The sequence below is a fragment of the Natator depressus genome, chromosome 5 (assembly GCF_965152275.1).
Source record: "Natator depressus isolate rNatDep1 chromosome 5, rNatDep2.hap1, whole genome shotgun sequence".
NCBI lineage: Eukaryota > Metazoa > Chordata > Testudines > Cheloniidae > Natator > Natator depressus.
In genome coordinates, this window is record NC_134238.1 from 71,927,053 (window position 1) to 71,954,765 (window position 27,713).

Sequence of the window (27,713 nt, forward strand, 5' to 3'; positions counted from 1 at the left end):
CCAAAAAGCAGAAGGGAATGAGAAGAAAGAAAGTGATTTGAGCAAGATTTTACAGTTATGAATCTAAGTTCATATGCAGGCACCTAAATAGCCTGATTCTTTTTTAAAAGAAGTGCTAAGCAATGCACAATTCCCACTGACTTCAATGGGAAACCAAAGATCTATTCCCAGCTTCAGCATTAACTAGCAGTGTGGCTCAGGTCAAGTCACTTGCCCTGCTCTTCAATTTCCCCTTCTATAAAATGGAGAGAACACCTACCATTTGTAGGGCATTTTGAGATTCTTGGATGAAAGGCACTACACATAACCAAAATAGCATTACTAAAACAAGAAACAAACAAAATAAATATTTATTTTGCAAAACAGCATTGTAGTATTCTTTCTCCAAGTCAAATTAACACTAGTACAAAAGTTTGCATAGATTAGTCATTCTATTATCACTCAATCCAATTGTGAGACATCTTATTTGTTCAAATATAAAAAAACCCAATCTTTTAAAAGTTGCTAATTATGGACACAGCATATGTAGGAGAAAACATGAAGGAAATGAGACCCAGCATTTTTGTTCATTAAAAATACTATTTCTTCCATTGTTTCCCCAAGTGACTATATTATATATGGTCTAGGGTTTAGAATAATGTGTAAGAATGGCAATTTTGATATAATTGTTGTTCCATGACATTATCTACAGTCACCTTTTTATAGTCTATTATTTCATTTTCAAATTTATGGGATTGTGGATGATATGCCAGTTATCAAATACATACCATAATGAATACACTGCTAACATGACAAAAAATTAAATGGTCAGAACTTGAAACCCATGTAATAATACACAATATTCTTCATAACATAAAAAAGTTTTATGAAAATTTCTAAGGACCCAGTTGGTCACTTTATTTGTATGTAATTCATCTTCCTGTATATGCAGATGTTCAGCTATAACCCTTGCCTCCAGGTTGGGATAGCCCTATGGGAAAAAATAAGGATGAATAGCTGGTCATTAAGTCTATTTTAAAACATATAAATCTAAGTCTTTTTCTTACCTATGTGGAATATGTAAAAGTGGCTGCACATCTGTTGGTCCAATCTCTTTTGTGCGTTCCTCCCAACCCTTGGTAGGTTTGTACAGTCTAGATGGGTCCCTGGTTACGTGAACTTCAACCTGTCAACAATACATTGTTATGCAGGGGGAGAGGGAAGGGCAGTTGGGCAGTCACATCAACTCTTGAAGCTGTTGGGTGTGAAGCTGCCGGGTGTGAAGCTGCCTCCCATTCAGGCTACCCTGGAAGCTGCTTTTCTGAATAAATCCCTGGTATCAACTTGCTTACTTGTCTTCTACCTCTTTTGCATAAAAATAGAGTGCAGAATGTGCAACTGCATAACCTCCTGGGCAGTATACTAGTCCAGGTGATTAGAGTGAAGATTTGTACTGGGAGATATCAGAAATGCCAGTTAATAGAGCTTTCTGGTTGAAAGTGCCGGATAACAATTTTTTTTACTTGTATCTCACCCACCTTGTCCCTCCTCTTTTTTTTTTTTTTTTTTTTTTTTTTTGAGGGGGTGGGTGGAGGAGTGGGTGCCTTTCTGATAAACAATGCACGGACAGGGGATTGATTAGATTGCAGCTGTATGTCTGTGAGAGAGTAATGCGGCAAGAAACAGGAGAGCAGCACACAGATTAAACCAGCAAGGAAACCCCACACTGAGTCAGAGGAGGACTTATATTGTGATCAGGAGAAAAACACAGAGCGCTTTTGGGTAAAATGCTGGCAGGAAAACAGCTTGGAACTGTGACCAAAGAAACTGTTTCCTGCTGTTTGATTCCTTGTGCATTCAGGAAAACTGGACTTTGTAAATAAACAGGATTGCATCAAAGAAATACCTGGACTCCATTATCAATTTCTCCTAACAGAACAAAATTTGTAAGACCCCGATTACTGGCTAACAATAGGAAAAAACAGTGCCTTTCCATTTGTCACAAGAAATAAGTACATTGGCTAGATCAACAGCATAAGGAAGGTAGGAGTGTGCCTGTATGATAGTCCTTCCAAGAAATGCAATAAATCTCATTTGTGACAAGAGTCTTTGGCCCACATGGGGCTCACTGCAGGATTGATGCTTTTGCTCCATGTGCTTATGGACAAGAGCAGGGACAGTCTGTCTAACATATTTTCCCCCTCTCTTAATTCTTAGTGAAATTTGTGCAGGAAAAAGGTGCAGGATTGGAACCCTGAAGACTGACGTCCACTATAAATTGACAGAATGAGCAGCAGCTACTGGATGCTCAACATTTGTGAAAAACAGGCAACTTATTTTAAGTGCCTAAATAAGGATTCAGGTGCTTAACTTCAGGCATCCATAATTAAAAATTTTTGGCCTTGGTTCATGTGTGTTTTGATATCTTTATCTGCTTTTAAACCACTAAAGATAGCTATTTAAACACATTTCAAAAGGAAAATAAGTGTGTTGTTCTTTTTAACAAAAATTATGCACTTTTTCCACTATAAAAAGCCAAGACTTTTCCCATTCTGAGGTGGGTTGTTTATTATTTTGCCATGACAAAAAAATAATCTTCAGCTGTAAGGGGTCATTTGGATAGGAAAAAATAATTGCCTTTTAGAAGAAGGCAGCCGAAAGAATAAAGCTGTTAAAAAAAAATAAATTACAAGCATGAAGATATGTTTCATCAGATTATAACAAGAAAAATCAACCAATCAATTCAGTAAATATGTTAGTCACCTTCTCTCTTAACTTTGCCAGTCTTTTTTCTTTTTCTATTTTTTCCTCTTCTTTTGCCTGCTTTTCTAGAATCTTTAGTTCAAGTTTATGAAGATCCTGGAAAATATACAATGGATGAAATATTGAGCACTTTTGGGAATCAAAAAGAAGAATATGTTAAAGTACCAATAGGCTTTTCATATGATCAGAATTTATTTTGAATGCTTTAGAAACCAAATGTGTCCTAGATTTCACACTGTTTTAAGCACAGAAGTGACCATTTGATCATCCAGTCAGACCTGTATATCACAGGCCATTACATTTCACTCAGATACCACTGTAGGGAACCCAATTATTGTAGTTAAGACTAAAGCATTTCAGTCCTCCAGACTCTGAACTTTGTGTACCACAGGCAGAGTACAGGACAAAAAAAACAAAACAAAACCAAGGCACACAATTAAATTACAAGGCCAGTTTCTGAAATTTACCTTTTGGAAACAAACCCTTGATATTGTACTGTTATATATTTGCAAGATATAATTTCCATTTTTGAAAACAAATGGTAATTAAAACAAATATTGACAATGGACTGGTCCCCCTCCTAGGCCCCGATTCAGGAATATACTCAAGCATATACCTAACTTTAAACAGTTAATTAGTCCCACTGAAGGCAACAGGAGTACTCTTGTACTTTAAGATTTGCTCAAGTATCTTGCTGAACTGGAACACTGAGGAAAAGCAACAGAACATTATTTCAGACAAAAAGATGAGCTCTTCCCAGGACACAGACAGAGCTATCTTCATACAGATGTAGTTTGTGAATCAAAAAGAGCTCTTAAAGTTGAAATAATTGTTATTGATAATTAACTCCCTCGTCTTCCACACATTCTAATACTATGTCTACTCTGTACCACACATCCAGAAGATTTGAAACACAAGTGAGGGATGTGACTACTCACTCGCTCTTGAAACTTAGAAATTGCTTCTGCAGCAATTCTCTTCCTCTCTTCCCTTTCAGCCTCCTCCCTCTTCTCCTTTTCAAGTCTTTGGAGCGTCTCCTGTTCCTCCTTCTGCCGAGTGTACTTTTCTAACAGTAGCTTCAATTGGAACTGGCGCTGGCGTTCCTTCTGCTGCTTTTTCTCTCTCTCTTCTTCCTCTTTCTGTCGAGATGCTTGTTTCATTGCAAATTCTATTTCTTTATGTCTTTTCCATTCTTCAACTGCTGCTTGTTGCTTTTTCCTTTCCTCCTCTGCTTTTTGCTTCTGAGCTGCTTCGTGTTGAAGATTTTCTGTCTTGAGCATTTCCTCTGACTTCTGTTTCTGCTTTAAGATTTCTTGTTTTTCTTGTTGCTTCTTCATTTTCCACTTTTCAATAGACTGCACAAGAACAATAAGAAAAAAATTCCCGTACTTCTTATAAAATCTTACTCTTCCAAGAGGATTATTTCCAAAGGAGAGAATCAGGGGACAGAAAGGTGTGATCTAAGGAGAAGACTAGGAGGTAAGAACTCCAGAGTAGTAATTCCATCTCTGACATAGATGCCTTTTTACCTTGGCAAGTAGCTTACTATCTCTTAGTTTCACCACATGTAAAGTGTAAACAACTATTTATCTACCTACCTTACAGTTTTTGAAGTTTAATATCTATAATAATTTGAATATATAAAGTTTTATGGCATTCACATTGCTGCAGAATAATTATTAGGCTCCTTAGTTAACTAGAATCAGATGTTTTTCACTGTGCAAACATTTTTCAATTCTTTTCATATTTTTTATAAAATATAAAAAGTAAAACCAAATTTTTTCTTAAATAAATCTACGTTTATGCCAACTTATCTATTACCATGAAGGAGACCCAGGTCCAGGACCCTCCTCCAAATGTCTGTTTTCAGAACCAGTGGAGCCAAGGTTTGTTGCAACTGTTCTAGTCCTTCTCTCCCCGTCCTCCCCCCACACGTCTGTCTTGTCTATTTAGACTGGAAGTTCTTTGGGGCTGAGACTGTCTACTACTCTGTACAGTGTTTAGCACAATGGGGGCCCCCATTTTTGGTTGGTTCTTAGATACGCCTACAATAAACATGATTAATTGTAATATGCTCAGCTACTGCACACGGCACTCCAACATGTGCTTACAGCAGGGATCAGCAACCTTTGAGAAGTAGTGTGCCAAGTCCTCATTAATTTAAGGTTTCGCGTGCCAGTAATAAATTTTACATTTACAGGGGGCCCCCCTGCTGGTCTGGGGTTCCATCTGCCGCCCATGCTACTGGTCTGGGGTCCCGGCCGCTGGCCCCACTCATCCCACTGCTGGTCTGGATGGACGGAACCCTGGACCAGCAGCGGGCTGAGTGGGGCCAGCGGCCGGGACTCCAGCTGGCAGGGGCCGGCAGACAGAACCCCAGACTGGCAGCGCGTGCGGTACATGGAACCCCAGACCGGCAGTGCACTGAGCCGCTCAGCCCGCTGCCAGTCTGGAGTCCCGTCTGCCGGCCCCGCTCAGCCCGCTGCTGACCCGGGGTTCCGTCCATCCAGGCCGGCAGCAGGCTGAGCGGGGCCGGTGGCCGGGACCCTGGCTGGCAGTACCACTAAAAATCAGCTCGCATGCCGCCTTTGGCATGCGCGCCGCAGGTTGCCGACCCCTGGCTTAGAGCATCATCTGCTGATCATTCCTTAGAACACCACCAGCAGAGTGAAAATTTTAAAGAGAACTAGTTTTCTGCAGGAAAAAAGCTATGTCTGCCATCATAGCTGGAGGTGGATGGAAGAGGGTGAAAAGCGTGTGTGGCTTTTAAGAAATACACTTCTTTAAAATACATACATACTTTGAATCTTAGAATTCTCTTACCTCTTTTTTTCTTTCCTCTAAAATCAGAAATTCTTGATACCATGTCTCATGCTGTTGAATATCCTCTTTTGTTCTTCTAGAGAGAAACTCAAGGGCTTCTTCTATATAGGATGGCTTTCCTTTATGTTTTGTCCATACTTTCAAAAAGTGTTGATGATCATAATCATCCCAGCCTCCTTGTCGTCCTCCTGTTTGCTGAAGGAACCTTTCAAATTCTATTACTTCTTCAGGTAGATGATTTTGCAGTGTTTTGTCTACTGGAATCTTACCTGATGGCAACTTGAAAACTCTTTCTATGGCTGAACTACCCAGTGCCCATGTGTCAATTTTTTTCTGTAAGGCACTGAGCTCATTAGTAGCAGTCTTCTCCGCCTTCATAAGCTCTTCATATCTAAGTAAAAAACAAAAACAAATAAACAAACACTGATTTTTAAATAAAAGATCAGACAATACCCATGAGTTCACTTGAAACAGACTTTGTGATTATTCAATTCCCAGACCAACACTATGGTAAAATGGGACTAAAGTTGAGATTAAGTATCACTAATTTAGTGTAAAATAAATTACAGTAGAACTTCAGTTTTACAAACACCTCGGGAATGGAGGTTGTTTGTAACAGTGAACGAAACGTTACGGTTGTTCTTTCAAAAGTTTACAACTGAACATTGATTTACTACAGCTTTGAAACTTTAGTATGCAGAAGAAAAATGCTACTTTCCCTCCTTTTTAGTAGTTTACATTTAACACAGTACTGTGCTGTATTTGCTTTTTTGTTAGGGGGAAGGGGTTGTCTCTGTTGCTACCTGATTGTGTACCTCGGGTTCCAAATTAAGCGTATGGTTGATTGGTCAGTTTGTAACTCTGGTGTTCATAACTCTGAGGTTCTACTGTATAGAAATTTTGTAATTATCCCCAAACTAAGCATTATAAACCCAGGAAAGTCAGAGTTAAGGTTACTCTTAAAAGAGAACTAGATGGAAATGCACAGTTGGGCTCCCGAACAACCATAATCCTTTCCTATATTGATGCCATTGGGAAGGCAGGGAGATAGAAAAGAAAAAAAAAATGTGCGTTTAAAAATCAGTTTAATCTAATCCAGATCCCCACTATTGGAATGCCTTTACCATATTGCATGATACTACTATAGGTAATCTAGTCTTAAAAAGAAAAGGAGTACTTGTGGCACCTTAGAGACTAACAAATTTATTAGAGCATAAGCTTTTGTGAGCTACAGCTCACTTCATCGGATGCATCCAGCTGTAGCCACAAGTACTCTTTCTTTTTACGGATACAGACTAACACAGCTCCTACTCTGAAACTAGTCTTAAAAGTTTGCTTTGAATATATGTTTACTTAAATGATTAATTACAGAAAAAGGAAATAAAGAAACAGGATGGAAAAAAGGAAGAGAAGAGTGATTTATACCATACATTTAAGTTAAGTTTTGTTTTGGTTTTGTGCGACTGATTTCAGTTATCTCAAGAACTGAAAAGCATGTAGAAACATACATTAGTCGCTGTTCTTCTTTAAAACCATTTATTGCATTTTCAGCTTCTTCCATCATTTCCCTGAGCTTTTCAACAACTACAAAAAACAGAAAGAGGAGTAAATATCAGTTTCCCTATAGCTTAATATAACTTTTATATGCTAGACCAGGAGTCGGCAACCTTTCAAACAAGAAGAGCTTACGGACGCGGGCAGCGCACGGAGACCCGCTGCCTCCCTCCCCCCAAGGGGCATGCAGTGACATGCCAGCAGCCAGCCATTTCTGGGAGTGGCATGGGGCCAGAGCCCTGCTGCGCCGCCGGACTGTGAGCTGCCTGTGGTAAGTGCCTCCTGGCCAGAGTCTGCACCTCACATCTCCTCAAGAAACGGATGCCCGCAATGGGGCAGCCAAAGAGTTGCGTGTGGTTCTGGAGCCACAGGTTGCCAACCACTGTGCTAGACACAAGAAAATGTGACATTTCTTAATAAATTAACATGAAGAATAAAGATATATAGCAAAGCAGGCAGTTTCTACTTAAAACATATACATCCCATACAGCCTCTACTTCATACACATCCCCAATGGGCAAAACAATCTTTTACAAAATTAGTGACAAATATGGATATAGGTAAAATTGGATTTCCTGAAATGAAACTATGCTACAATAATGAATAAATAAATAACTGATGATACAAGGGAATTCTTTATTTGTATTGTTAGAGTATTCTATTCGGAATAGATATGCTTTTATTCCTCTTCATCCTTCTCTACCAGGAAACTTAATGCTGATGAAAAGAATGTGACTGAGAACCTTAGTTTCCAATCCTACAATTCCAATCCTGGATGTGCAAGGATGGGCCCTTAAACTCATGGAGTCCTGAAGAGTGGAAATATGTGAGTATCAGGTGAAGTCAGTGGGACTCCTAACAGGTATACAGGTCTGCCGGCATGCTTCCCATGTGTGCATCTTGGGGTGGGGGTGGGGCAATTGCCCCCCAAACAGAGGTGAGGCATGGGGGGCACATGGGGTTACGTGCCACTGCCCCCCTCCCTCCTAATTTCTGAAAATGCAGAGCAGCCCAGCTCTGAGGCTGCATCTGGTCTCAGGCTCCACTGACTCTGCAGCTGAACCCAGCCTCCTCGGTCCTAGTACAAGTTGTGCTCCCCTTCTGTGTTCTGGGAGCCTTCCTATTTTCTGTGGAACAGTGAGTTCCCACAATGGGGCTGGGTAAGTGATGGTGGGGGAAATGAGGGAAGGGGGGTGAGTGGAGGAGGCAGTGGGGAGGGAAGGGAGGTGGAATAGGGCAGGGGGAGGGGAATGGAGAAGAAAAGGGGATAGGGGACTATCGGGGGAAGGAGGATCCTGGCATGCGGCATCCCCTCGGCAGCAGCTGGAGCTCCCCCATTAAGCAGGCCCATCGAACCCTCACCCTGACATGCCCTACCCCCTACATCCGGACCCCTCCGACAAGCCCCCCACACCCAGAGCCCCACCCCACTGAGCCCCAACCAGCTGCATCTGGACCCCCATCCCATCAAGCCCCGCTCCCCCAACACCTGGACCCCTGAACCGCCAGCCCCAGCTCCCCCCTCGCCAGCCCCATCTCTCCACACCCAGACCCCCCCCGCGAAGCCCAACCACCATACCTGGATCCCCTGCAGAGTCCCATTGCCCCTGCACCTGGAACCCCCACTACGAGCCCCTGTGCATCCAGATCTCCCACTGTGCTGCCCACACCCAGACTGCCTCACACAGAAACCTCTCACCCCAAACCTGGATCCCACCACACTAAGTCCCTCCACACTTGGATCCTGCTGGGCTGAGCCTGCCTACCCACACCTGGTGCGCCTGGTACAGAGGGGCAGAGCCCCGGGGTCTTTCTGGGGCAGGCCCAGACTTTGCACTCTGTTAGGGTCAGATGCAGCCTCACTGTCGAGTCCCTGTACTGGGGGAGGTGGGGGCTTCGGGGTGATCTCCCAACACAATGCAGCCAGTGGCCTGAGCTCCCCACTGCCATGCTGAAGCCACATTTATTTATTGACAAATAAAATTTGCAGAATTTTTAAAAATTATGTGCACATAATTTAATTTTTTGGCACATAATTCCCTCAGGCGTAACTGATTTAATTAACCCAGTGGAATCCCTTGGGTGGACACACTTATTTCAGAGTAAGAGGAGCCCATTCTGGATTATCTTGAAATGATTCCCAACATAAGAACCAGCTTTCTCATGTTACCCTGCCAATGTGCCTCAGTCTTGATTTGGAGAGAGCATCTCTAGGGGTGAGACTCTTAAGCTTTGTCTAATAAGAAAGTTATAGGATAGTACTTCTTCACACAACACACAGTCAACCTGTGGAACTCTTTGCCAGAGGATGTTGTGAAGGCCAAGATTAAAATAAGTTAATGGAGGATAGATCCATCAATGGCTATTAGCCAGGATGGGCAGGGATACAAAACCATGCTCTGACGTGTCCCTAGCCTTTGTTTGCCAGAAGCTGGGAATAGGCAACAGAGGATAGATCACTTGATTATTACCTGTTTTGTTCATTCCCTTTGAAGCACCTGACATTGGCCACTGTCAGAAGACAGAATACTGGACTAGATAGACCATTGGTCTGACCCAGTATGGCTGTTCTTATGTTTTTAACTATAGTCAAACAATTAAAAAGTGATTATCCCCTGTGGTCACAAGGGAGTTCACTGATTTAACTAGCTTTGTTTTTAAAACCCAGTCAGTTAAATTGGTACAATTTCTCATCAGACAAGGCCTTCATTCAGCTTCATGTTTTTTCAATCCTTGGCATCCTTGTTGATAGTTTAGCAGAGAGGCCAAGGTAGATTCAGACATTTGCAGATAGAAATTGAGTTAGATCAACAACATAATTAATGGTTTCAGAATAGCAACCGTGTTAGTCTGTATTCACAAAAAGAAAAGGAGTACTTGTGGCACCTTAGAGACTAACAAATTTATTTGAGCATAAGCATAATACCTTTTTCCACTGAATGCATCCGATGAAGTGAGCTGTAGCTCACAAAAGCTTATGCGCAAATAAATTTGTTAGTCTCTAAGGTGCCACAAGTACTCCTTTTCTTTTAACATAATTAATGTAAGCCACAAAACCTTGAGCTGGTGACAAATCTTGGTCTCTAACCTGGGCTACATTTGTGAACTAGTAAGCTACAAATGCATGGCTCTCTGATTACCAGTGCCCCAAGTGTTTCACTTATCTAATCCCCGAAGTGTGCTTTATTCATTATCAACAGAATATTCCAGTTTATATTGGTACAGATGGCCTGAAAATGTAATTCCCTATGGCCCTTGCTCAACGTCCTCGGCCAACAGATGGAAGAGAGGCACACGACTGTATCTAAGTCCCAAAAATATACTCATTGCACTTAGCATTACAGTACAGTTCAAGCAGAAGGACATGAACTTCAGCACAGAAGGTACCCCACCCCCAATAGGCTGCAGGGTCCCAGGCCAGTGCCAACAGAAAATAAGGAGTTCCACTTAAAGATGATCTCAGGTTTTCCTGACATTTCCAGCCTTTCCTGACACTCCCCTCCCTTCTCAGATTCACAGAAGGACAGGCAGAAAGGACATCCAGAGCCTGCACTGATGGCACAAGCAGAGACTTTCCCTGCAACACAATTATCCAAGAAAATTAAACTTTTGTCTATAAAAGGCAAGTATTTCAAACTTCATCAACAAGACTTACATTCTGGTGTAGGCTTCACATCTTTCAATTGTCGTTGAAGTCTCTTAACATTATTGTGTATTTTTGCTAGTTGTTGCTGGATTTTCGCTTCTGTGGAAGAAAAATAAGTTAATTAGTCATGTTAAAAGTTTAATTATACATCAAATTGAAATTTCTTGCCCTTACCCACAAACCTCTAAGTCATGTAACCCCGACATATCTGGTCTGGTCACCTTTCACATCTTCTCTGACGCACCCTCCCATTCCAACAATGATGCTAGCAAAAATGTCAGTATTCATCTTCATCATCTTCTCATAGAAGCAACTCCATCCATTCTTTCATTCTGCCCCTGGTGCTGGGAACATCAGTTCTGACTCTGTTTGAATAGCCACTTCCCTTGCCCCATTCAAATCCCTCCTACTCACCTCTGTCATAAAGCCTATAAAATGTGGAGGGGAGGATAGCTATCCTTAACAAACAAAACAGCACCATCAAACTGTGTACTAACTTTACTGAGGAATATGATCTTATTGCTATCTTTGCCCTTCTTTTCCCTGCTTTGTGTGTTTAGTTAGACCCTAACATCTTAGGTCATGTTAGTTTGTATGCTCTTCAGAATATGTAATGTGTCTACAGACGCTCCCCGACTTACGTAATCATTCCGTTCCGGAACGCCTTGTGTAACTCGAATTTTGCGTAAGTCGGAAACACATACCCGACCATTACACCAAAAACAAAACAAAACAAAAAACCAACCTCTCCTATTTCTAGCTTACGGAACTTTTTCCATAAGTGCAAATTTGCGTAAGTTGGGTCTTGCATAACCCGGGGAGCATCTCTACAGGGCCGTCCTTAGGATTTATGGGGCCCTACGCAGTATTATTAAACTGGTGCCCCTATGCCCGACGGCAGCCCGAGCTCGCAGCCTGGTGGGGGCTGGGGAGGGACGAGACAGCAAAGGATAATGAGATGCCCGGCCCGTCTCATGGTGGTGGAGAGTCACAGTTCCCTGAAGAGACCCCCTGTACCCTCTCCCTCATGCAGAATGGACATGCAGAAGGTACCTAATTAAAAGCAGTAAACTTGAGAATAAAAAAGGTCAGTCACAGGTTTTTTGATATGCTCTGAAGTTTATCAGACATTTATTTGCAAAAACTTTGTAGTAAGGGCGAGTCAACTGTCCTGCTGAATACAACATTAAATATTATGGAATACATGATGCAGCTCTTCTCTGTTTTACATTTTCTTAATCAGTATTTCTAAGCTGATTTTATATTTTAAATGTACTCTTAAGCCTTCATAAAGTAATCATTCCAGATGACTACATATTTAACTCACTGAAACAAAGACATTATTTAAATTAATCAGTCACAGAGGTTCATAACAATGTTCATTGCTTTTAGAAAAAGGGAACACTAATTTACTTTGTGTGATCTCCATAACAATAGACATGTTTATGAAATTTCACCAACTTTAAAAAATATGTTTCCAAAGATTTGAGGCATAACAAAGGATTTTATATCTTACTAAGGTACTGATTTTGCTGGAGGGTTCTCTTAAAACTAGTTCATCAGATAGTCAGAAGTAATGAAAGGGAAACTCTTTGTCCAGCTATCTGGAAGAAAAGCAGTTTTGTCCCTTTAAAGGCTCTCTTCAATAGGGGGCTGGGGAGAGGGGGGGGGAAGGGAGAAAGGGATGGACAGAAAGGACAGGAAGACTTTGGAAGCACTTTTTTTTTTATTTAAAAAACTATATGTCTGAAGATCCAAGCATTTAAGGCTAAAGATGATTGTGCATCTAAAAATCTATGCAAGGATTTTTTAGAGATGTGATTTTATAATCTTCACCAACTCACTAATGAAATATTTTTAAAGCAAATTTTAAACTAAGGTCCTGTAGACACATGTTCTGAGTAAATATTACAGTAATGCACAACTGTTTTTGTCAGTAAATTCAGAAACTGACAGTATATACCTGGGGTTTGGCAAATGCCTGTTAAATAGCTTCATTACCCCTTGAATGGCTCTTTAACAGTTTCCTTGTTGTGCTAATAGGTCTGGCAGGCTGGAACACTTTTTCACTTTTACAAAAAGAAAGGGAGTACTTGTGGCACCTTAGAGACTAACCAATTTATTTGAGCATGAGCTTTCGTGAGCTACAGCTCACTTCTACTAGATCCCCTTCCAAGGAAGACTCACCAGGCTGCAGCAGCAGCAGATGCAAGAGCTTGCAGGAAGGGTCGAACAGGGATAGGAAAGCCGGGTGGGTGGACACTAAGACCCAGTGATGCCACAAATTTTCAGGTGCCCTGTGCAGATGCGTATGTTGCATATGCCTACGGACAGCCCTGCGTCTGTACTTATTTTGTGAGACACCTAGCACATCTTTGGGAGTGCAAAAAATAATTTAAAGATTTTGTGTTTTGGGACTTTTTGAAAATGCCTATGTCCAGTGATGGTGTTACCTTCCCTGAATGACACATCAGGTCTTTTCTGAATATGACAGGTTTCAGAGTAGCAGCCGTGTTAGTCTGTATTCGCAAAAAGAAAAGGAGTACTTGTGGCACCTTAGAGATTAACAAATGTATTTGAGCATAAGCTTTCGTGAGCTACAGCTCACTTCATTGGATGCATTCAGTGGAAAATACAGTGGGCATATTTATATACACAAAGAACATGAAACAATGGGTGTTACCATACACACTGTAACGAGAGTGATCACTTAAGGTGAGCTATTACTAGCAGGAGAGCGGGGAGTTGAAGGGGGGGAATAAACATGGGGAAATAGTTTTACTTTGTGTAATGACCCATCCACTCCTAGTCTCTAGTCAAGCCTAAGTTAATTGTATCCAGTTTGCAAATTAATTCCAATTCAGGAGTCTGTTTTTGAAGTTTTTCTTGTTGAAGAATTGCAACTTTTAGGTCTGAAATTGAGCGTCCAGGGAGGTTGAAGTGTTCTCCAACTGGTTTTTGAATGTTATAATTCTTGACGTCTGATTTGTGTCCATTTATTCTTTTACGTAGAGACTGTCCAGTTTGACCAATGTACATGGCAGAGGGGCATTGCTGGCACATGATGGCATATATCACACTGGTAGGTGTACAGGTGAACGAGCCTCTTGATAGTGTGGCTGATGTGATTAGGCCCTATGATGGTTTCCCTCTATTTCAGGAGCATTCAATGTGTGAACCAGCTTCTGCAGGCCACTCTGCAACCAACATACCTTCTCATGCTGTTGTCTATCCTTACCAGCCCTGGAATAAATAACTGGACATTTCAGTGCCTGGATTCTCTAGGACCCACCTCCAATGCTTCAAGCTTCTGCAAATCCAGACACTGAAATATTCTAAGATCTACTTCTTTTTAAGTGATCAGTGTGGGAGACACTGAGAATCCTTGATTATTTTGTGGTGCTGTCATAAGTTTATTATACATTAACTAAGCTAGATTAAATCTTGTTATATTTAGGTTCATACTTTTTGATTCTTCCACAATACTGTTTTTATAGGGCACTCTCTCTTATAAACAGTACATATACAGTAGCAAAAATACTTTCATGGGTCAGTATCAGAATTTGCTTTGTTCTATGAGCTAATACACCACTTAAGTGAGTTAGTGTGGACACGGAAAGGAACAAATATCCTACTTTCAGCTTTCCTGTTGTTAGTCATTTTATGTTCCAGTTCTTCCAGTGTGCTGTATTCCACCCTGAAATCACTCTTCTTGCTGTAGAGATGGCCATTTTTGTCTTTTTCTATATTCACAAGTCTGGGGAAAAAAAGGTTGCTTGGCTTTGAAATCATATTTTAAAATCACTTGAAAATTAATTAAAAATATAAATGCACAGTCATTACCATTTAGAAATTACTTACACTAACTAGTGGTCATTATTTTTGATTGAATAAGTTAGTTTATACAAGTGTATCGTTACAGAATTTAAAAACTGGGCTTTAATACAGGGAATATTAATCAGAATAGCTGCTTTTAATTTATCATGTAACTAGAGTGTTATCACTTGGAAGGATTAGATTTGAAAGACCTGGAAGGATTAGATTTTTATCGGTAAATGTCAATGAATCGAAAAAATCAGGAACATCCTTTGCAAGATTTTTGCTTAGTGCAGGCCAGACTAAGTCTGACAGAAGCAATTAGAAATCTGGTACTCAACAAAGGCAGACTGATGTACATTTCTGCTCTTCGCTTTAAAAAGATCATGCTAAATGGTGATTTTATATCTAATGGCCTTTGGGTCCTTCACATCCTTTAAAACTGTCTCACTTTCTCCCTCAATTTATAACTACCTTCTTTACACTCAAGATTCCGCATCAGATGAGCCTTATAGACTATGTACTGTTAGATGCCACTTTCTTCCTCAGAAGTGGCCACACTTCAGTAGTAGATGAAGTGGTCCTTACTTATCCATTATCTGCTTCATAGGGGTGTGACTAAGCATTTTGAGAAACAGATGAAACTCATTACATATGTAGAGCCCAACCTGTTTCCCCCTCTCCCCTCTGACATTCCTTGCCATGATTATCCAGCGGTTAGGGCACTAGCCGAAGAACTGGGAGACCTGGGTTCAATTTACTGCTGTACCACGGATTCCCTGTGTGACCCTGGCAAATCATTTAGCTTCTCTGTTCCTCAGTTCCCAGTTTGTAAAATGGGGATACCAGTATTTCCCTACCCTACTTGAGTGTTGTGAGGATAAATATATTAAAGTTTGTGAGGTGCTGAGCTACTACAGTGATGAGGGTTGCACAAATAGAAGAATTAGACCTAAGTCAGGGGTTTTACCAGTCCTCCCCGGGGATGGAAGGGAAGGAAACAAGTGGTTGGTTGAGAATAAGCAAATAGAAAGCTTGATTTAAGATTTAGTTAGAGGCGGGGAAGTCTACTGCCTTGAAGCTGTTGCTAAAACTGCTCCCAGACAATGCTGCAAATCCCAGGCCAGATTAATTATGTAAGTGGCTAGAGTAATATATGTTTGTTTCAAGGTTTTTATTTTTTTCAGTTGGTATCTAAGTTGTAGGGTTATTATTTTCTAACTTTGTTTTTCTATTTTTGTAAATAAAAGAGTCAAAGGAATCTACTCCTGTAGGGTTCTATTTATATTTTATGTTTAGTGTTTAATATTTCATTTAAAAACAATAACACAATATTATTTGTGTTCAGCATCCTATTTAGTTTTCCTGATGTTTCCCCAGCAAAACTGAAACCTGCTAAAAAAAACATTTATACTGTTCTTGGACAAACTGAAAAGGAGAGAATGGATGTTCTCTGAGGAAATGAATGGATTAAACCAAGAAAGAACACCACAGGGGTAAACTGAAATACATTTTGGGGCATGAATTCTGGTATGCAGGAGACTAGATTAAAAACGAATTAACATGGTTGTGATCTAGGATAGCAGTTCCCAAATTCTGTAGACAAATAAAGTCCATGGAACACTTTCCCAGTCAGCTGCCTGGTTTCACAATGACAGTTCTTTTCACTGTCCTCCTGCTGGATCACATTAAAGGAAGCTAAAAATACATTAAATACCTCCCTATTATTACTTGTCTATGTGACAAATTGATGTAGTTGCCACACGGTTGTTATTTGATCATCAACGGTAGGGGAGGTCTTCCAAGTAATCTTGAACGAGGGCAGAGATAATAAAGAAATTATCTTGTTGACTAAGACTGTGGTTCACACTATAAAAATGTATGAGAACTGATCTAGGTGCATAGTGCAGTGCCAGCAACCCTTACAAAGAGCTATCACTGAAAGGCTGAGCACAGCATGGTGGAAGAGAGCAGGGAGGATGAACTGCACTAATGTAGTTCCATACATAGGTGGAGCTGTAATGTAGATGGACAGATTTGCTCCAAAGTAATGTGCTCCCAATGCCTCTACAACAACAGGGTGATTGGAATGTGGATACGAGATGTTTTAGAGATATTAAAGGTGCTTGAAATTGCTAACTTTGATAGTGGCATTTTTTTATTTTTAAATACACAGATCCATAAGTAATTTTTGTTTCTTTACTGTGGTCAATGGTGTAACAAAATATACTTACAGCCAGAGTCCGAAACCGTTACTCATAGTGGGTAGCACCTTGGTACCTTGATTTCAGTGGAACGACTTGGGGAGTAATGGATTACTGAGTGTAATTAAGATGATCAGAATTTGGCCCTTGATGAATTTGAACAATGGGCAACTCTCTCATAGTTCATGAAGGTTTTTATGTCCGTTTAGTAGCCTCATTTATCCACAAGCATTCCTAAGTATTAAACCTTCTTAATATAGCTTCTGCTAAGGTAGTTCAACTTTTAGAGTTCCAACAGTAACCGCATCCCCTTATTGTTTTAGGCTACTCTGACCCTAAGAGCACCCCAAGCCCAGAGGACAAGGGGCTCCCTGGTATCTAGCAATAAGCCTCAGCTGGTGTGACCAGCTGATTCTGATTGTATTCCAATTTACTGTTGCCATAATCTGTATTTAAAAGGTGTTAGGGAAGGTATCATATGCAAACTGGTAACATGCTGGTCATTAATATTACTGCATGGTATATGTACAGTAGTATATGAAAAATTATAAATATGGATAGCAAGAAACAGTCTACAAATGCAGTAGAAGCAAGAGCAAGCCAAAGACAGGATTAGATCCGTTACTCAATGAGGAGGGGAAAACAATACCAGAAAATGTGGAAATGGCAGAAGTGCTAAATGTCTTTTTTGTTTCAGTTTTCACCAAAAAGTTTAGTAGCAATTGGATATTAACTTAATGAATGACAGTGAAGGGAAAGAACAAGTTAAAAATTACTTAGACAAATTAGATGTTTTCTAGTCACCAGGGCCTGATGAAATACATCCTAGAGTACTCAAGGAGCTGACTGAGAAAACATCTGAGCCATCAGCAATTCTCTTTGAAAAGTCATGGAAGATGGGTGAGATTCCAGAAGACTGGAAAAGGGCAAATATAGTGCCAATCTATAAAAAGGGAAATAAGGACAACCTGGAGAATTACAGACCTGTCATCTTAAATTCTGTACGCGGAAAGATAATGCAGCAAATAATTAAGCAATCAATTTGAAAACACCTAGAAAATAATAAAGTGGTAAGTAACGGCATGAATTTATCAAGAACTAATCATGTCAAACCAACCTAACAGCTTTCTTTGACAGGATAACAAGCCTTATGGATAAAGGGGAAGTGGTAGATGTGGTGTATCTTGACTTTACTCTGTCTCCCATGACCTTCTCATAAACAAACTAGGGAAATACAACCTAGATGGAGCTACTACAAGGTGGGTGCAGAACTGGCTGGAAAACTGTTCCCAGAAAGTAGTTGTCAGTGGTTCATAGTCAAGCTGAAAGGGCATATCGAGTGGGGTTCTGCAGGGATCAATTCTGGGTCCGGTTCTGTTCAATATCTTCCTCAATGACTTAGATAATGGCATAGAGAGTACATTGATAAAGTTAGCGGACGATGCCAAGCTGGGAGGGGTTGCAAGTGTTTTGGAGTATAGCATTAAAATTCAAAATGATCTGGACAAACTGGAGAAATGGTCCAAAGTAAATAGGATGAAATTCAATCAGGACAAACGCAAAGTACAGTGGAACCTCAAAGTTATGAACACCTTGGAAATGGAGGTTGTTTTTAACTCTGAAATGTTCGTAACTCTGAACAAAATATTATGGTTGTTCTTTCAAAAGTTTACAATTGAACATTGACTTTATACAGCTTTGAAACTTTACTGTGTAGAAGAAAAATGCTACTTTCCCTTTATCCTTTAGTAGTTTTTGTTTAATACAGTACTCTACTGTATTTGCTTTTTTTCCCCCCATCTCTGCTGCTGTCTAATTGTGTACTTCTGGTTCCAAATGATGTGTGTGGTTGACTGGTCGGTTCGTAACTCTGGTGTTCATAACTCTGAGGTTCTACTACATTCCACGTAGGAAGGAACAATCTGTTGCACACATTCAAAATGGGAAATGACTGCCTAGGAAGGAGTACTGCGGAACGGGATCATAGTGGATTACCAGCTAAATATGGGTCAACAATGTAATACTCTTGCAAAAAAAGCAAATATCATTCTGGGATGTATTAGCAGGAGTGTTGTAAACAAGACACAAGAAGTCATTCTTCCACTCCACACTGATTAGACCTCAACTAAAGTATGTGTCCAGTTCTGGGTGCCACATTTCAGGAAAGATGTGGACAAACTGGAGAAAGTCCAGAGTAGCGCAACAAAAATTAGTAAAGGTCTAGAAAAAATGACCCATGAGTGGAGATTGAAAAAAATGGGGTTTGTTTAGTTTGGAGAAAGATGGGGGGGGGGGGGACGACCATGATAACAGTTTTCAAGTACAGAAAAGGTTGTTACAAGCAAGAGGGAGATAAATTGTTCTCTTTAACCTCTTACGACAAGAAGCAATGGGCTTAAATTGCAGCAAGGGCGTTTTACACTGGACATTAGGAAAAAAGTTACGGTCAGGGTAGTTAAGCACTGGAATAAATTGACTAGGGAGCCTGTGGAATCTCCATCATTGGAGATTCTTAAGAGCAGGCTAGAGAAACACCTGTCAGGGATGATCGAGATAATACTTAGTCCTGCTTGAGTGCAGGGAACTGGACTAGAAGACCTCTTGAGGTCCCTTCCAGTCCTACTATTCTATGATTCTATGTGTTGGAAATATGTTTTTAAAATGTGTTTGGCAAGTAAGGCTGAAGTCACTCCACCCTAGACAAAGGAATGTGATCCCACCTGCTTGAAAGTGTCTCCAGTATAAATTGAGCAAGGAGAGACAATGCAAGTACATTTACATAAAAGGCAAAGTCAATAAACTAGCCAGTGGAGGAGTATGACAGAACGTACCTCTGTGTCCACATCCTACACTATTGTAATAATCATTGCTCAAAGTATGCCTTGTGAGGTATCATTTGAAAACTTATAATTTTCTGGTCATTACTATCCTGGTAAAATATCTGTGGAAACACTGTATGTGAAGTTACAGTAGAACCTCAAAGTTACAAACATCTTGGGAATGGAAGTTGTTCATAAATATGAAATGGAATCATAACTCTGAACAAAACATTATGGTTATTCTTTCAAAAGTTTACAACTGAACATTGACCTAATACAGCTTTGAAGCTTTACTATGCAGAAGAAAATGCTGCTTTTAACAGTCTTAATTTAAATAAAACAAGCACAGAAACAGTTTCTTTACCTTGTTAGTTTTTTTTCTTTTCCTTTAATTTTTTTAGTAGTTTATGTTTAACGCAGTACTATACTGCATTTGCATTTTTCTTTTTTCTATGCTGCTGCCTGGCTGCATACTTACAGTTCCAAATGAGGTGCGTGGTTGACCGGTTAGTTCGTAACTCTGGTGCTCGTAACTCTGAGGTTCTGCTGTATAAGATTCCACTGTATGGTTTTAACAACATTTTTTATTAACATGTTCCAAACTGCGGTTAGCAAACAGGTTTGTCTCAAACAAAGGAATGTACGCTCTGCTTAATTTGCATTTATGCAGTAAACAGTCATCAAGCAGGAAAGTGAGATAAAGGAAGTTCAAAAAGGTGAGGAAAAGCAGTAGGGAACATCCTTCCCCAGAGACTCTTTGCCTCCTGAATCTTAGCTGGAAATGTTTTTCAAGAGGGGGACTGAAACTATAAAAAGGACAGAGAAACACTCTGAGATCCCCCTGCTCCTCCACCTGCCCATTGCATTCATGCACCTGAAGCATTCGTTGGATTTTGGGAGAAGCGGTCCTGACCTAAGAAGTTTGGTCAGTACGACTGAGAAAAGCATGTGGTGAGGAAACTTTGCTCTGACTTTAACATAGTTTGTTAAGTTAGGCAGCAGTTGTATTTTATCTTTATTTTTCTTGTAACCATTTCTGATTTTTATGCCTTGTCACTTGTACTCACTCAAAATCTCTGTAGTTAAACTATTTTATTGTTTTATCTAATCCAGTGTGTTTAAATTGAAGTGTCTGGGAAACTCCATTTGGAGTGGCGAGTTGCGTGCATATTACAGTATTTCTACTAAAGAAGTAATGGACTTCATATAAACTGGTATTGTCCAGGAGAGGGGTGGGCAGTAGGGGACATTCTGGGAGAAAATCCAAGACTGGGAGTGTCTTGGGGTCACGCAGCAGTATGACCAAAACTGGTAAGAGCCAAGGTATGGCTTGCTGGCTGCAGCACACACACACAGACATAACTGGGAGTGACTAGCATGTTGGAGGCTGTTTGTGAGCAGACCAGGCTGGAGGCTACAGAAGCAAAGCATTGTAAAAGGTACCCCAGGTTAGAGGGCAGGGGTGACAGCTAATCATTAGGCTGGACTGTATCCTGGTATGTCACAGGGAGATATCCTCTAAACTATCTTGATGGGGGCAACAGACTTCAAAAATTAACATGGCATCAGCTGCCTGGTGGACACAGCAGGCCTCCTGGAGTCCCCAAGGAGGGCTTCCTGATTCTAAAAACAAAGATAACTTTTGAAGATATAAGCAAGGACAGAGAGCCATTCTGATATCCTTTACTGGGCAGATACAAAAGACTAAAGCTCTTGTACATCCGAGAAAAGTGGAGGGTTGAAAGGGGCTTGAAAGTCTCTGGAAACTGGCTACACCTGAGAAATCTACTTCAACCAAGACTCTAGTTAGTTAAGTTAGAATATGCTTCTAAAACTAAAACCTTACTTTTGTTTGTCTGTAACCATATCTATCCTTATATTTGGTATCACTTAAACCTCATAGTGGATAAAGTTACTTTACTTTTACTATAATCCAACTCAGTGCTGTAACAGGATTAAGGATTTGCCAACCCCACTTAAGTTAATAACCTGCTGTGTATTGTCTCTTTAAAGGAGCAGCAAAACGGATACGATTTTGTGAGTTACAGTAAGTAGAGGCTGCACACTACAGAAAGATGTCTCTGAGGAACTTGGGAACTGGAGTTCACTGACTGTTACCTGCTATGTAAAGTTTGGACTGGCAGAGTCCTGAAGAGTTTGCTGGAAAGGTAGACAAGCTGGTGTGTCCAGAACTTGACACACAGCTTAGCAGCAGCAAAGCTCTCACTTGCTGAGGCTGAGAGGGTTAACACAGCAGCTCAGAGTTCCGGAACCCCTGCTGATAGTCACAAGTACTAATCTTAAATCACCTCAAAAGCTGTCACCCACAGCAATGCCATGCAGAATGTGTTTATGGTTATATTCTTTAACTTACTGATTTTTTAGTTTTTCTGCTGTTCTTATGAATTCAGCTTTCTTAGCTTGATCAGCTTTAATCATCCAGTTCTGAAACTGAAAGTGTTGACCGGAATCTAGAGTACTGAAAGAGCAGTCACTCTGTACAGAACACAAAAGAAGGCATTCTTTATTAAGAGAAATTAGTCTTGTATTTTTAAACAATTATTCATTATCAGTAACACGGTAGCTAAAAGACAAACACATACTGTGGACGTGATTTACCACTGTGTTACTGCAGTTTTACACTGAACTCAACTGTTCAGTTGTGTAACTCAACTGATTTTAGTGGAATTACACCAGTGTAAAGCTGGTGTAATGCAGTGGTGAATTGGGAATTGTATCTGTAATATGCTCTTAAAAAGAACAATAATACAATGTTATATCACTACAATTAAACAGTAGTTGCCTGTAATAGGAACTGCCACTCTGGATCAGACCCAGGGTACATCTAGTATTTGACAGTGACCAATACCAGATGCTTCAGAGGAAAATGCAAGAATCTCACAGTACACAAATGTGGAATAACTCTCCCCCCGGTCTCTTCCTGGTCTTATCCCTCCAATCATTGGGGATTGGCTTAAATCCTGACGCATGAGGTTTAACAGCCCATCCAAATTTTTTTTTTTTTATAACCCTGGATATTCTTGATATCATAGCTACTAGTAATTTAGTGTGCAGTTTTGCAATCCTCACTCACGGCCTACAAAAAGGTTGACAACAGTTAGGCTGCTGATATGCTAAGACCACTGTCTATCATGCTGGCCAGCATTGTCTCATTGTTTCTTGGTGCCCCCTACCCATCTGTTTCACTTGTTGTCTCTTGTTTTATACTTAGATTGTAAACTCTTTGGGGAGGGGACTATCTTTGTTCTCTGTTTGTACCTAGCACAATAGGGTCTTGGCCCATGACTGGGGCTCCTAGGCGCTACTGCAATACTAATAAATAAGAATGTTGTGAAACACTGATGTGGGTAATCCCATTTAAGTTAATAGACAACCTGACAAAGTGATACCTAAATTTGAGTAATGGCTGTAAAGATAAGGGCCTTTAGCTCTTACATAGGCAGGTTCAGTAGTATTCCAAGATCAGTGACTGAATAACCATTTTCCCCCCCTTAGACTAAGCCTACCTAAAATCAGCACAGGGTAACAGATTAACAAGAATTAGGAGTTGTCTATAGGAAAAGTCATCCTTAGAAGTTAATGACTTCTCAATGGGAGGGTGAGGAGAATCGAACCCCCATGACCACTGCAACTGGAAGAAAACTTGACTATTTGGCTGGGAGCTTATTAAGCCATATAGAGAATAAATGTCTCCTCTGCTGCACAGTTGAATTAATCTGACTACTCCAGCTAAAGAGTTATTTATTGGAGAATCTGAACTAGCATCACATTAGTAGAAATGCCCCACATTCTGTCTATTAGGGTTGCCACATTTTTTTCTATTGGACAAATACAAACTGGAAAAAAATGGAAATAATAAGGTGTGTACTAAACAGACTGCTTACTGGCTTTGATCTGCTTGCAATCTTTCATCCCCCATTTCCTTCACCAATATTTTCTCTATTTAGAGTGTGACTTGAAGGAGGAATGCTATCCTTATATCGATCTGTAAAGTGCTTAATGAATTGTTGATACTATAAAAATAAATATCAACAAAAACATTACATGCTGAGATGAACTTCTGCATGGAATGCTAATGCATCATCACAAGCTGAAGACAAACGAAAGTTAAAATAAATTCAGCTCCTAGATCACTATCTAACCATGTTTATTTAAAGCACCCATGCTCAAGCAAAAAGTTTACACTCTGTAATCAAAGTGGATTATAAAGGGGTTTGGCCAGCCAGCATATACAAGGGCAAACTATATCATAACTGGATTTTTAAACAAAGCATTTTCTATGTCTACTTAGACTGCAGCTTTGTTTTTTAACCACTTTGAACTGTAGTTTGGCCATGTCCATGATATATTTAAAGAGGTCACTCTTCAGAAACTATAAAAAATGACATCATGGAGTACCATGTTTATTATGCCTCCGTGAGTACATATCAAATTTGATCAGTTTGGAAGACCATGAGATGGTATGGGAGTCCCAGATGGCACAATTTAGTCAGCAGTACTCTTATTACTGTGATCATGCACTGGAAGAACCCAGCTTGACTTTTATTCATCATGCCACAGTCAGTCACTCAGCAACCACTGAGATTCTGATCTCTGTAGAGTTAAAAACCTACATGACACCTGTGGGAATCCTGCAGTTCTCTCAGTTACATTATATTATCCAAATGCTGGAGTGGAGATACAGAGTTAGGATTATCAGTTGGAAGCCAACACCACAGGACATCGTACCGGAAAAACCCTGCAGAACACAAGATGAAACCAAGAACTAACCTTCAATCAAATATTTTAGGTACTTCTAGAGATGAGGTGGGTGAAGTAATATCTTCTATTGGGCCAAACACAGAAGTTGGTCCAATAATAGATATTGTCACCTTGTCTTTCTAATATCCTGGGACTAACACTGCTACAAGACTAAATACAACTTAGATCAGCGTGGAGGCCGCCTCTCTGAAGACGTCCACACAGGGTGCAGCGGCAGTCAAAAAGCAAACAGGATGGTAGGAATCATTAAAAAAGGGATAGAGAATAAGACAGAGAATATCTTATTGCCCTTATATAAATCCATAGTACGCCCACATCTTGAATACTGTGTACAGATGTGGTCCCCTCATCTCAAAAAAGATATACTGGCATTAGAAAACGTTCAGAAAAGGGCAACTAAAATGATTAGGGGTTTGGAATGGGTCCCGTGAGAGGAGAGATTAAAGAGGCTAGGACTTTTCAGCTTGGAAAAGAGGAGACTAAGGGGGGGTATGAGAGAGGTATATAAAATCATGAGTGGTGTGGAGAAAGTGAATAAGGAAAAGTTATTTACTTGTTCCCATAATACAAGAACTAGGGGCCACCAAATGAAATTAATGGGTAGCAAGTTTAAAACAAACAAAAGGAAGTTCTTCTTCACTCAGCGCACAGTCAACCTGTGGAACTCCTTGCCTGAGGAGGTTGTGAAGGCTAGGACTATAACAGGGTTTAAAAGAGAACTGGATAAATTCATGCAGGTTAAGTCCATTAATGGCTATTAGCCAGGATGGGTAAGGAAAGGTGTCCCTAGCCTCTGTTTGTCAGAGGGTGGATATGGATGCCAGGAGAGAGATCACTTGATCATTTCCTGTTAGGTTCACTCCCTCTGGGGCACCTGATATTGGCCACTGTTAGTAGACAGGATACTGGACTGGATGGACCTTTGGTCTGACCAAGTATGGCCATTCTTATGTTCTCCCTAGGGGGGGCACTAAAGAACATTCAGGGTAGCCAGGCCAACCAGCCCCAGCTCTGCCCCAGCTGTGGCTCCCAGCCTCCATGCCCCCCCCCCCCGGCCTTGGCCCCTTCCTGCCCCTGACTCTGCTCCCAGCCTCAGCCCCGGCTGTGGCTCCCTTCTGGGCGCCAGCCCAGCTCCCAGCTGCAGCCCCCTTACTCCTGTCTGCCCTCCCCACAAGCTACAGCTTTGCTCCTGGCCTCACTGGAGGGGGGGGGGGAAGAGGGGGGCGGCGCAGACAGCAGTAACGGCTGGCACAACTGTGAAAAGTTTGGGGACCACTGACTTAGGTACTTCTAAAGAGCCTATCACTGGGGCATGTAATATCAGCGTGATGAACAACAGGACAATCACGTAACAGGGCAGAAAAGTTCCAGAGCAGACTGAACTGGCTATGCAGAGTTGCTGTAGCCAAGTGGGGCCCAGGATATTGGAGACAGGGTGGGTGAGGTAATAGCTTTTATCAGGCGGATTTCTGTTGGTGAGAGAGACAAGCTTCCCAGTGCCCCACAGGGCTCTTCTTTAGGCCCTCAGCTGGGCCAGGTACTTTGGAGGGAAAGAGCAATGGAAAGGCGCAGAGGTGCGGACTGATTTGGGGTGCAGCACTGATGGAAGGAGGGGCTCTGGCACAGCCCTGGTCCCAGCACAAAACCTGCGAGAGCCTGGATATTTTTTTTTTTTGGAGGTGGGGGGGAGGTCATCTCACAATTTTCGCCACTGGCCGGCCGCTCTGGGGCCCCCGCCACGGGGCACAGGGCGGGGACGGTGGGGGGAGGGGATGTTACTGTGGCGGCCGCGAGCTGGGCAGGGGCCGGGACGGCAGGAGGCGCTCCCTGACGTCACAGAACGTCCGGTAACTGCTGTGACCGCAGCGCCGCCCCTCACCCCCAGGGCTGCACGCGCCCCAGCTACGGCGGGCAAGCGGGGTCCAGGGGCGGCCCCGGACACGGTCTGGGCCGCAGCAGCGTTTCTCTGGCAGACACAGGGCCCGTTCGGAGCCTCCCCGCGTTAGCGGAGCCAGCCTCCCTCCCTGGGCTCTCTCCCGGCCGGGGGAAGGAGGGAACAACCCAGAATCCCTTTGACAAGGATGAGCCGCAGCGAAGTCACTGCCCCGAGGCGCGATCTCATCGCCGCGCGGCGGGAACGGTGCTGCCGGCCGGGCCTTTACCTGCTGCTGCCCGGACGCCGTTGCCACGGCCGCCATCTCGGAGGCCAGCACGGCTCCCTTCTTCGGGGAGGGGGGGTTACGCGCGCTCCGTCGGGGTCTCAGAAACACGGACTAGGGGCAGGCCTCCACAGGGCGGGGCTTTGCTCTGGCGCACGCGGGCGGCGCGCTCTTATCGGGGGTGGCGTGAGAGGCGAAGCTCCGCCCATCCCAAGCGCGCGGGGGGGGAGGGGCGGGTAGTGTCTTACAACCTGAGACAGACACGTGCCAAGTGGCTGCGTCTCACGTGTGGCGCCAGCCGGAAGCGGTGGCGCAGGCCGGGTTGCGGGCCCTTCTGACCATTGTGCGCACGGTGCGTCTGGTTCTCTGCCCGAGCCCCAGTTACGCAGCCATATCCAGCGCCTGGGGCCTGCGGCTCCCATCAAACGTGTGCCGTGCTCACCTGACGCCAGCGTTCACAGGTATCGGAGGTGTGGCACGTTTTGAGCCGTTAGAAGCACAACCTGGCTGTTTAGGGGACTGCTTAAGAAGAGTCAAATTGTACCACCTGGTTGTCCGCACGTTTAGATGCTTTTACCCAATCGGTGTGATTGGATTTTTAGCACTAGTCTTGCAGAATTTATGCAAGGGCTTCCGCGTGAGTGTAATCTAATTTATCTGGTGTTAGCCACCAGGTACTTGCATCCCAGGAGTAAGGACCAGAGATCAGATTTGTACTGGCAAAAAACTTCATTAACGTTGTATGTTAAATTTACAAATTTGGAAAATGTAGTCCTTTAAATTAATGTTGTATAGCTAGTTTTAGGCAAGGGGTTTGTTCAGAAAGGATTTTGCAATAAGATTTTGGGTTTTTTGAAAAAAAATATGCAATATACTGTTTTTCCAGTTGACACAGCTTTTTTTTCCCCACAGCTCAGCTGTAGTTCAAAAACAAGAGTGAATCTATATTTGAGTTCAGCTACAGCTTAGTTGTTTGTACATTTTTTTTTGCCTTTGCAGTGATTAACAATAGAGAAATGTTCCTACAGAACTACAATATTAGAACCATCTGAGTCAGAGTTGCAGTCAGAATATGGTGCTGCTGTTAGTGCTCATGATGTGGAAGGAAAAAATGTATCTTTGTATGAATCTCTCTGCAGATTACAGTGCCTGTTATATTTTTCCATCT

The 27,713-nt window shown here is 41.8% G+C and overlaps 1 protein-coding gene across 1 annotated transcript; it reads right to left on the bottom strand.

Annotated features, from left to right (window-relative positions):
• Positions 1-216: 216 nt before the first annotated feature.
• Positions 217-26,673, bottom strand: CCDC112 (coiled-coil domain containing 112). The gene is made up of 10 exons (XM_074952980.1): positions 26,549-26,673; positions 21,979-22,100; positions 14,401-14,522; positions 10,775-10,864; positions 7,074-7,149; positions 5,566-5,956; positions 3,681-4,097; positions 2,743-2,838; positions 1,047-1,165; positions 217-970 (listed from the first exon to the last, which is right to left on the bottom strand). The coding sequence occupies exons 1-10, from the start codon at positions 26,582-26,584 to the stop codon at positions 940-942; spliced, it is 1,500 nt and encodes a 499-aa protein (XP_074809081.1). The 5' UTR covers positions 26,585-26,673; the 3' UTR covers positions 217-939.
• Positions 26,674-27,713: the final 1,040 nt, after the last annotated feature.